Below are 12,390 nucleotides of genomic sequence, written 5' to 3' on the forward strand. Positions count from 1 at the left end.
TCTACAGCAGAGCCAAGTCACATCCACGCTCCACAAAATTACCCCTATTAAGGACTCAGACAGGCTGCCTCCACACACACACACACACACACACACACACACACACACACACACACACACACACACACACACACACACACACACACACACACACACACACACACACACACACACACACACACACACACACACACACACACACAGCAGTGTTTATATAACCTACATACAGACGCAGTGAGTGAAAGTGAAGCGTCAGTCTCAGCCTGAGAGCTAAACTAAACATGTTGTTAGATTTCATCATTTTTTCCATCTTCTCTGAAAACACTCATGGTGTTGTTCTGTGGAAACTCCTTCAGTTTCATCTGTCTCTCTCTCCAGCAGGACTACGCTTCTTCTAATCACAATTTAGGTTCCTTAACACGAAAGAGGGAGATTTTATTCTGCACCTGAAAGTGGTATATTCTTACTTAGCCCGCTGACATGGCTAATTCAAATGATTGTACAGATAATAATCCTGTTTGCATGCAGCCGAGCAGAATCCACTTCACTACAAACGGTCCCATCTCCTAACATACGTCCTCCTGCTGCATAACATACGTCCTCCTGCTGCATAACATATGTCCTCCTGCCTCATAACATACGTCCTCCTGCCTCATAACATACGTCCTCCTGCCTCATAACATACGTCCTCCTGCCTCATAACATACGTCCTCCTGCCTCATAACATACGTCCTCCTGCCTCATAACATACGTCCTCCTGCCTCATAACATACGTCCTCCTGCCGCATAACATACGTCCTCCTGCCTCATAACATACGTCCTCCTGCCTCATAACATACGTCCTCCTGCCTCATAACATACGTCCTCCTGCCGCATAACATACGTCCTCCTGCCTCATAACATACGTCCTCCTGCCTCATAACATACTTCCTCCTGCCTCATAACATACGTCCTCCTGCCGCATAACATACGTCCTCCTGCCTCATAACATACGTCCTCCTGCTGCATAACATACGTCCTCCTGCCTCATAACATACGTCCTCCTGCTGCATAACATACGTCCTCCTGCCTCATAACATACGTCCTCCTGCCTCATAACATACGTCCTCCTGCCTCATAACATACGTCCTCCTGCCTCATAACATACGTCCTCCTGCCTCATAACATATGTCCTCCTGCCACATAACATACGTCCTCCTGCCTCATAACATACGTCCTCCTGCCTCATAACATATGTCCTCCTGCCTCATAACATACGTCCTCCTGCCGCATAACATACGTCCTCCTGCCTCATAACATATGTCCTCCTGCCTCATAACATACGTCCTCCTGCTGCATAACATACGTCCTCCTGCCTCATAACATACGTCCTCCTGCCTCATAACATACGTCCTCCTGCCGCATAACATACGTCCTCCTGCCTCATAACATACGTCCTCCTGCCACATAACATACGTCCTCCTGCCTCATAACATATGTCCTCCTACCACATAACATATGTCCTCCTGCCTCATAACATATGTCCTCCTGCCTCATAACATACGTCCTCCTGCCACATAACATACGTCCTCCTGCCTCATAACATACGTCCTCCTGCCACATAACATACGTCCTCCTGCCTCATAACATATGTCCTCCTAACACATAACATATGTCCTCCTGCCTCATAACATATGTCCTCCTGCCTCATAACATACGTCCTCCTGCCTCATAACATACGTCCTCCTGCCTCATAACATACGTCCTCCTGCCACATAACATACGTCCTCCTGCCTCATAACATACGTCCTCCTGCCTCATAACATACGTCCTCCTGCCACATAACATACGTCCTCCTGCCTCATAACATACGTCCTCCTGCCTCATAACATACGTCCTCCTGCCGCATAACATACGTCCTCCTGCCATATAACATACGTCCTCCTGCCTCCTAACATATGTCCTCCTGCTGCATAACATACGTCCTCCTGCCACATAACATACGTCCTCCTGCCTCATAACATATGTCCTCCTGCCTCATAACATACGTCCTCCTGCCTCATAACATACGTCCTCCTGCCTCATAACATACGTCCTCCTGCCGCATAACATACGTCCTCCTGCCACATAACATACGTCCTCCTGCCTCATAACATACGTCCTCCTGCCGCATAACATACGTCCTCCTGCCACATAACATACGTCCTCCTGCCGCATAACATACGTCCTCCTGCCTCATAACATATGTCCTCCTGCCTCATAACATACGTCCTCCTGCCGCATAACATACGTCCTCCTGCCTCATAACATATGTCCTCCTGCCTCATAACATACGTCCTCCTGCCGCATAACATACGTCCTCCTGCCGCATAACATACGTCCTCCTGCCTCATAACATACATCCTCCTGCCTCATAACATACGTCCTCCTGCCGCATAACATACGTCCTCCTGCCTCATAACATATGTCCTCCTGCCTCATAACATATGTCCTCCTGCCTCATAACATATGTCCTCCTGCCGCATAACATACGTCCTCCTGCCGCATAACATACGTCCTCCTGCCTCATAACATACATCCTCCTGCCTCATAACATACGTCCTCCTGCCGCATAACATACGTCCTCCTGCCTCATAACATATGTCCTCCTGCCTCATAACATATGTCCTCCTGCCTCATAACATATGTCCTCCTGCCTCATAACATACGTCCTCCTGCCTCATAACATACGTCCTCCTGCCTCATAACATACGTCCTCCTGCCTCATAACATACGTCCTCCTGCCTCATAACATACGTCCTCCTGCCTCATAACATACGTCCTCCTGCCTCATAACATACGTCCTCCTGCCTCATAACATACGTCCTCCTGCCTCATAACATACGTCCTCCTGCCTCATAACATACGTCCTCCTGCCTCATAACATACGTCCTCCTGCCTCATAACATACGTCCTCCTGCCTCATAACATATGTCCTCCTGCTGCATAACATACGTCCTCCTGCCTCATAACATACGTCCTCCTGCCACATAACATACGTCCTCCTGCCTCATAACATACGTCCTCCTGCCTCATAACATACGTCCTCCTGCCACATAACATACGTCCTCCTGCCTCATAACATACGTCCTCCTGCCTCATAACATACGTCCTCCTGCCACATAACATACGTCCTCCTGCCTCATAACATACGTCCTCCTGCCACATAACATACGTCCTCCTGCCTCATAACATACGTCCTCCTGCCTCATAACATACGTCCTCCTGCCTCATAACATACGTCCTCCTGCTGCATAACATATGTCCTCCTGCCTCATAACATACGTCCTCCTGCCTCATAACATATGTCCTCCTGCTGCATAACATATGTCCTCCTGCCTCATAACATACGTCCTCCTGCCTCATAACATACGTCCTCCTGCTGCATAACATATGTCCTCCTGCCTCATAACATATGTCCTCCTGCTGCATAACATATGTCTTCCTGCTGCATAACATATGTCCTCCTGCCTCATAACATATGTCCTCCTGCCTCATAACATATGTCCTCCTGCTGCATAACATATGTCCTCCTGCCTCATAACATACGTCCTCCTGCCTCATAACATACGTCCTCCTGCTGCATAACATATGTCCTCCTGCCTCATAACATACGTCCTCCTGCCTCATAACATATGTCCTCCTGCTGCATAACATATGTCCTCCTGCCTCATAACATACGTCCTCCTGCCTCATAACATACGTCCTCCTGCCACATAACATACGTCCTCCTGCTGCATAACATATGTCCTCCTGCCTCATAACATGTGTCCTCCTGCTGCATAACATATGTCCTCCTGCCTCATAACATACGTCCTCCTGCCTCATAACATATGTCCTCCTGCCTCATAACATATGTCCTCCTGCCTCATAACATATGTCCTCCTGCCTCATAACATACGTCCTCCTGCTGCATAACATATGTCCTCCTGCCTCATAACATATGTCCTCCTGCCTCATAACATACGTCCTCCTGCCTCATAACATATGTCCTCCTGCCTCATAACATACGTCCTCCTGCCTCATAACATACGTCCTCCTGCTGCATAACATATGTCCTCCTGCCTCATAACATACGTCCTCCTGCCTCATAACATACGTCCTCCTGCCTCATAACATATGTCCTCCTGCCGCATAACATATGTCCTCCTGCCTCATAACATATGTCCTCCTGCCTCATAACATATGTCCTCCTGCCTCATAACATACGTCCTCCTGCCTCATAACATACGTCCTCCTGCCTCATAACATATGTCCTCCTGCTGCATAACATATGTCCTCCTGCTGCATAACATATGTCCTCCTGCCTCATAACATACGTCCTCCTGCCTCATAACATACGTCCTCCTGCCTCCTAACATATATCATAACACTATTCGTAAACCCGTTATAAGGGTAGTCTTGTTGTAAAGTGGAACCGCATCTTCTTTCCCAAACCTCTGGAGGAACACAGGGATTTTAGCCTTTCAGACCATTTACATGCACTGACCTCGAGAACACACTACTGGAGAGGAACACCACAGAGAGAGGAATAGAACCTTTTAAGGTCTTAACATTTGAAAAAAAGATGTATGACTTTTCAATGACTTGTATCAGGATTTGGGATTTTCTGAAAAAAGTAAACATTTCCTATTTTCAGAAAAAAGTCAAAATGTATATTTTCGGAAAAAAGTCTGAATTTTTTGATTTTCAGAAAAAAGACTGAATTCTTTGATTTTCTGAAAAGTCTGAATTCTGAGATTGTCATACTGCCTGTGCTGCAGCACCTCTTTTCACCCTCTGTCTGAAACCAGAGCCCAGTCTGCTCTGATTGGTTAGCTGGACGGCTCTGTTGTGATTGGTCAACCACTTAGAGATGTCCCGCACCCTTAGCCTATCACGTACAATGTGTTAGAGCGCTAGTGAAAAAAATGGTCCAATGGAGGGACATTTGGGGGACGTTTGGGGGACTGTGTAGGAGAGAAGCTCCCTCTTGAGGCAACACAGAGATTGTTAACCTAGCTTAGCACAGACTGTTAGCGCTCACCTCTCAGTTTCAGCTGCAGCTCCTGGATGAGCTCCTGCTGTCGGGGCAGGAGAGGGGCGGGGGGCCCCGGAGGCCCCTGGGGGCCCGGGGGTCCTGGAGGGCCGGGGAGACCGTGCTGCACGGACAGAAGATTCAGTACAGTGTAGAAATGGCAATGAAACTCTTCTGACCTGAGCTTTTCCAACAATGCAACATATATAATAAAATACAAAATTACAAATAAAAAATTGTGCAAGACGTCTATATAGTGATATGTAAATAGAATATGATGTGTACAAGAACATAATATGAAATTAAATAATGGACATTAAGACGACATTAAATACGGTGTATTGCGGTGATAGCCGAACTATTTGTATAAATTATTAGTTTGCAAGAGGACAACAGGTTCATGTTTATCGGGGCAGGAGAATCAGAATTCCTGCATTGTCCCTCAACGGGGAAATGAGCCCTCAGATTTTCATTTCCATATCTTCACAGCAGCTACAGTGCACATGACAATAAAGCCTTGAAACTTGAAACTGTACGGTATTATAAAAGCAAGACTATAGTGCAGATAAGGTACAAAAACTTATTATGTAAAGACGCATGCACACGTTTTGAATCAAACACAAAAACACAATAAGTATCAGCAAATAACAGATATGTATACAGTGGTCAAATAAACCAAGTAGCAATATATACAAAACATATATTTAGATACATTTGTTTTGTTTTGAGGACATGAAGGTTTTGATTTAAAGAAATCAATACATCTTTCTGTCTTTTGTGTAATAATTATTGCTCACTAATGAAACAGAAGCCTTTTTCATCCAAATCATCTCAGGAGTAATCTGCAGACCACTGAAATATATCCAGCTCTTGTCTAAATTGAATCTACATGTACAATTAAAATGTTATAGTTTAGGTGTTTCATCAGCCCTAGTCCCATGAGTTCTGCTTCACATTCAAATGCACCAAACAAAAACTGTTACTTTGCAGAAACAGTGTTTAAGAGCTGCCCCTTGTGAGACTTTGAGTCAATGCTTTTTCTTTCTCTCTGCATCAATCTCCAGCTACTGTAATTGTCTCTGGGTTCTGTGTCTCACCTTGGAGGTCCTCCGGGACGCTTTGCTCCGCCGGTTGTCCCCCTTGTTGGAGTTTCTCCTGAAGATCAGCCAGGAGCTCAGAGGAGACACTCGGGACAGATCGAAGGATTCCTGCAGGAGGTTAAAGAAAACAAGGTTCGTTTGATTAAATATGTATTTCACATTAATGATTAACCAAAAGAGAGATGCAGGAATGAGTGCTAAACCAAGACATGAGTCAGCATTTCAATACTGATGGTGACGTGAAGTCATGTGACCGTGCTGTAGTTCCTCTATAGCCCAACATTAGCCACCTTTAGCTTAGCGGTGGTGAGGTGAAGTCATGTGACCGTGCTGTAGTTCCTTTATAGCCCAACATTAGCCTCTTTTAGCTTAGCGGTGGTGACGTGAAGTCATGTGACCGCGCTGTAGTTCCTTTATAGCCCAACATTAGCCTCTTTTAGCTTAGCGGTGGTGACGTGAAGTCATGTGATCGTGCTGTAATTCCTTTATAGCCCAACATTAGCCACCTTTAGCTTAGCGGTGGTGACGTTAAGTCATGTGACCGCGCTGTAGTTCCTTTATAGCCCAACATTAGCCTCTTTTAGCTTAGCGGTGGTGACGTGAAGTCATGTGATCGTGCTGTAATTCCTTTATAGCCCAACATTAGCCACCTTTAGCTTAGCGGTGGTGACGTTAAGTCATGTGACCGTGCCGTAGTTCCTTTATAGCCCAACATTAGCCACCTTTAGCTTAGCGGTGGTGACGTGAAGTCATGTGATCGTGCTGTAATTCCTTTATAGCCCAACATTAGCCACCTTTAGCTTAGCGGTGGTGACGTTAAGTCATGTGACCGTGCCGTAGTTCCTTTATAGCCCAACATTAGCCACCTTTAGCTTAGCGGTGGTGACGTGAAGTCATGTGACCGTGCTGTAATTCCTTTATCGCCCAACATTAGCCACCTTTAGCTTAGCGGTGGTGACGTTAAGTCATGTGACCGTGCCGTAGTTCCTTTATAGCCCAACATTAGCCACCTTTAGCTTAGCGGTGGTGACGTGAAGTCATGTGACCGTGCTGTAGTTCCTTTATAGCCCAACATTAGCCTCCTTTAGCTTAGCGGTGGTGACGTGAAGTCATGTGATCGTGCTGTAGTTCCTTTATAGCCCAACATTAGCCTCCTTTAGCTTAGCGGTGGTGACGTTAAGTCATGTGACCGTGCTGTAGTTCCTTTATAGCCCAACATTAGCCTCCTTTAGCTTAGCGGTGGTGACGTGAAGTCATGTGATCGTGCTGTAGTTCCTTTATCGCCCAACATTAGCTTCCTTTAGCTTAGCGGTGGTGACGTTAAGTCATGTGACCGTGCTGTAGTTCCTTTATAGCCCAACATTAGCCTCCTTTAGCTTAGCGGTGGTGACGTGAAGTCATGTGATCGTGCTGTAGTTCCTTTATCGCCCAACATTAGCTTCCTTTAGCTTAGCGGTGGTGACGTGAAGTCATGTGACCGTGCCGTAGTTCCTTTATCGCCCAACATTAGCCTCCTTTAGCTTAGCGGACCAGGGAGATGCTGTATTCAGGGACCAACACAGAAATACATCATCCCTTGACTTCATTGGTGTAGTGGGGATTTTTTTACCGGGTGGACGGGGCAGGGGGGGAGAGTGAACAGTCAACGGGGGGGGGGGGGGGGGGGGGGTACACTGTGGACCTCTGGCGCCTGTCAGCGCAACTTACATGATGCTCTTTAAAAAATATAATAATAAAGGGCGGTGGCGGCCTTTCTGCGCAGCTGTCACTCAAATGCGGGGCATAATCTCAATTTGTGGGATGCGGGACAAATGATAAAAACGCTGTGTGTGCACCTGGTCACCCGACACACACACACACACGGTGCTGTCCCTCACACACACACACGCTTCAAATCAAGTTGCATAAAAACTTGAGCTACGTTTTTATTATAATTACTGTGAAATGAATGATGTTTCCATCATGATTATAACAAATACACATTTGCAACTGATAACACTGACAATGATTTTATATTTATTAGACTATTAAAAAAAAAGATCATGCTTCAAAAAAGTGGGGACTCCAAAAAAGTGGGTGGGCGGCTATCCCCCGCGTCCAACAAACACGACACCACTGCTTGACTTGTTACATATCCTCTAACCTGACCTACTGCAGCCTATCAGGACAAAGCCCCGGACCTGGGGGGGACAGGGCCTTCGCTGCAGCCCCCCCCCCCCCCCCCCCCTCACTATGGAACTCCCTGCCCAGCCACGTCAGATCTGCCAACACTCTCACATGATTCAAGAAATCCCTCAAAACTCACCTTTTCACTCTTGCCTTCAACTCCTAATCCACTAACGCCTCGCCCTTACTCCACCTAGGTTAGCCCGTCTGACTGTTGTAGTTATTTAGCTCTACTTGCTTGTAGGCGCTTTGAGATCCAGGAAAAGCGCTATGTAAATGTAATGCATTATTATTATCATCTGTTATTTAGAAGAAACCCACATTTGGAATTTGGGGCACGAAGGTCTCCGGGACTTTTTGGGCCATAACTCAAGAATTCAGATGCTAATTATGACAATTTAGCACAATTGTGTAATTGGGTGGAATGACGGAGCGATGACAGCTCGATGGAGACGGCTGGCGGAGGAATGCAACTGAATATCTTCTTTTCAAGCATTTGATCAGAAAATCTTTCAGTAGCACGACTGGACTAGTCCTGATAGATCCAGACAATATAACGTAGACATTGCGATTAAACGTTTGCTGTGTGTTGAACACCATATCCCGTCTAAAGCCACAACAAGCAGTCAACCTGCTTTTCATATGTAAGTTGTTTTATCCGGCAATATGTCCGACATTTCCGTTGCTTCCTCCATTGGACTCCTTTGTTTACTTCCTGTACTCTTTAAAGTAGAGACACTACATACTGATATACACCTGAACATCAGCAGGAGAGGACTCTTTAAAGTAGAAACACTGCATACTGATATACACCTGAACATCAGCAGCAGAGGACTCTTTAAAGTAGAGACACTACATACTGATATACACCTGAACATCAGCAGGAGAGGACTCTTTAAAGTAGAGACACTACATACTGATATACACCTGAACACCAGCAGGAGAGGACTCTTTAAAGTAGAGACACTACATACTGATATACAACTGAGCATTAGCAGGAGAGGACTCTTTAAAGTAGAGACACTACATACTGATATACACCTGAACATCAGCAGGAGAGGACTCTTTAAAGTAGAGACACTACATACTGATATACACCTGAACATCAGCAGAAGAGGACTCTTTAAAGTAGAGACACTACATACTGATATACACCTGAACATCAGCAGGAGAGAACTCTTTAAAGTAGAGACACTACATACTGATATACACCTGAATATCAGCAGGAGAGGACTCTTTAAAGTAGAGACATTACATACTGATATAAACCTGAACACCAGCAGGAGAGGACTCTTTAAAGTAGAGACATTACATACTGATATACACCTGAACATCAGCAGGAGAGGACTCTTTAAAGTAGAGACATTACATACTGATATACACCTGAACATCAGCAGGAGAGAACTCTTTAAAGTAGAGACACTACATACTGATATACACCTGAATATCAGCAGGAGAGGACTCTTTAAAGTAGAGAAACTACATACTGATATACACCTGAACATCAGCAGGAGAGGACTCTTTAAAGTAGAGACATTACATACTGATATACACCTTTAGCACTCTCCACTGGACTGGGTCCCTAAACTAGCTTCTTATAATAACGTGTTATTATGAGCCATAATCATCTGTTGTTCTTTTGAGTCGTCAGACGGCCTCTCACCTGGACCTCGGTGCTGCTGTCCTCCTCCTCGTCCTCCAGCAGCTCCTCGCTCTCCTCCTCGCTCGCCTCCACCACCATCATCATCATCACCACCATCGCTCCCAGTAGCAGCAGCCCTCCTAACCCAGCCGTGGAGCTCCGTCCCTGGGGAGGCATGTCTGCAGGGGAGGGGGTCTGGATGAGTCTCTTCTGATGCAGAATCAAGGAGTTCCCATCATGCACTTCAGGCGTAGAGTCTGCTCCTCTCAGATGAAGTTGCCTGTCTCCTCAAACATAGAACTTCTTCTTCTTCTCTGGAGGTACAGAGTCTCAGGGTTTAATAAAGTCAGACTGGATCTCCCTTCAGTCGACCCTCACCTTAAATACAGAGTTTAATCCCAGATCTGAGGTCTGTCTGAGGGTCAGGTTTTCTCTCAGTGACCGTGGGGTTATATGAAATGTCTGTTACCTTGTTCGATGTCTTAGTATCTGTCCTTGTTGATGATGCAAATGGAGCTTCTGTGATGCAGGAAAAATGCTCTCAGATGAAGTTTCTTGTCTCCTCAAGTGTTATCGTCCTCTCCTTGCTCCTCTGTCTCTGAACGTGTCCTCGTCTCCCTCTGGTTTTATTTCCTCTCTCAAGGTGTCTGCAGGGTCCTAAAGCTGCTGACAGGGACTCGGTCTCTCTGCACAGAAACACTTTCCTCTGAACTCTGCACAGGTTTTCTTCTGTTTGAAGCATGTGTGCACAGCTGCAGGTGAAGACGAGGCTTCATTAGCAAACAAGGAGATACATGTGAAACACATGTCACGGTTTAGGGCTCATAATGCTAATTATAATCTATTGGTAGGGGTTAGGACTCATGAGTCTGAGCTGAGCAGTTTAAAGCAGAGTTTAGCAGAAACAAAGAGTGTTTCCATTCATTTCAGAGAGATGGAAATGAAGGTCAACATTCATTAATATAATTAATATACTGTAATAACACTACAGTTATTTAAAACACACGTCGCTCTTCAGACACTCAACAAACCTCAATAAAAGAAAAACATTATGTACTATTGTTACAGCAACAACTGTTATGACAAAACTAGCCAAACACACACACACCACACACACACACACACACACACACACACACACACACACACACACACACACACACACACACACACACACACACACACACACACACACACACACACACACCCCTTCACACACACACTCCCTCTCAGATAAGGGGGGTGTGGTCTGACAGGATGATGAAAGTTAGTTTGAATTAAACATCATCGACTGTGTCCTCTGAATCTGACTGGAGCTGATAGACACACACACACACACACACACACACACACACACACACACACACACACACACGCACACATACACACACACACACACACACACACACACACACACACACACACACACAGGGCTGTAATATTACATCACTCGTTGATGTCGTCATGTTGTCGCTAAGTTGTAGCTCCTCCTTTTTTACACAAACAAAAACCCACGAATGAAATAAAATATTATAATAATAAAAAAAATGATAAATAATTAAAAGTATAAATAATAAAATAATAAACACATTAAAACTGCTGTTGTTAAAATATGAAGGAAAACTCATTAAAATTTGAATCTATGTTCAAATATTATGAATAAAATATTAAATAATATCTCTTACATTTGATGTAAACATGAATTAATTAATATTTAAGCATAGTGATAATAAATAAATACTGTTTAGAAAACTTTAATCAAATGTTAATTGAATGTTAAATAACAGATGATCATCAGCTCCCCCTGCTGGACAGAAGGACACACTGCAGCTGTTATAAATTATATATTATAAAGTGTATGGAAATATACCTTATAATATATATATATATATATATATATATATATATATATATTTATATTATAAGGTATACCAGCTTTTTATTACAATCAGAAGAAATTGATCATAAAGAGAGAACATGTTGTGGAGCATTGTTTTGTCCATGATGTGTTCGGCTTTGATTGGGAAAGAATTGATCTGTGTGCTGATGTAGAAACTGCATGGTCTTATTTTCATGTTGGTTTTATTGAAATGATTGATAGACATGCACCCCTGCGTACATTTAGAGTGACTGGGCAAAGGCTAGGAAATCCGGCTCAGAGGTAGAATGGCTGCGTTTCAGGCAGCTAAGGAATAGCTTCACTTCACATCAAAAGTGCTAAATCAAAGTACTATCTGTCAGTTTCTACAAAGAACCTGAATAATCCTAGAAAATGTTGGAAAGCCATTAAATCGTTATCCACCGGTGAGATCCGTAATGAGCTACCTCCGTGCCTCACCACAGCATCTGGCTCTATATCGGACAGGGCCTCCATGTTACATTGCTTTAATGAGCATGTTGTGTCCTGTGGCTCTCTGTTTGATTCTGTTTCTAACTCTGCTTCTGTG

The 12,390-nt window shown here is 44.6% G+C and overlaps 1 protein-coding gene across 2 annotated transcripts in view; it reads right to left on the bottom strand.

The window, feature by feature from the left end:
- Positions 1–10,743, bottom strand: part of LOC307018667 (erythroferrone) — a 19,509-nt gene extending 8,766 nt beyond the window's left edge. The window contains exons 1-4 of one of the 2 annotated variants that reach the window (XM_079649017.1): positions 10,413–10,743; positions 9,965–10,257; positions 6,133–6,243; positions 5,045–5,159 (exon numbers count right to left, since the gene is read on the bottom strand). In XM_079649017.1, coding sequence (XP_079505143.1) covers positions 5,045–5,159; positions 6,133–6,243; positions 9,965–10,120 — 382 coding nt within the window. In that variant the 5' untranslated portion in view covers positions 10,121–10,257; positions 10,413–10,743. Of the gene's footprint in view, positions 1–5,044; positions 5,160–6,132; positions 6,244–9,964 lie in introns of both variants that reach the window. The other variant, XM_079649016.1, reaches the window with a different exon arrangement.
- Positions 10,744–12,390: the final 1,647 nt, after the last annotated feature.

This window comes from Notothenia rossii (genome assembly GCF_949606895.1).
Source record: "Notothenia rossii genome assembly, chromosome: 9".
NCBI lineage: Eukaryota > Metazoa > Chordata > Actinopteri > Perciformes > Nototheniidae > Notothenia > Notothenia rossii.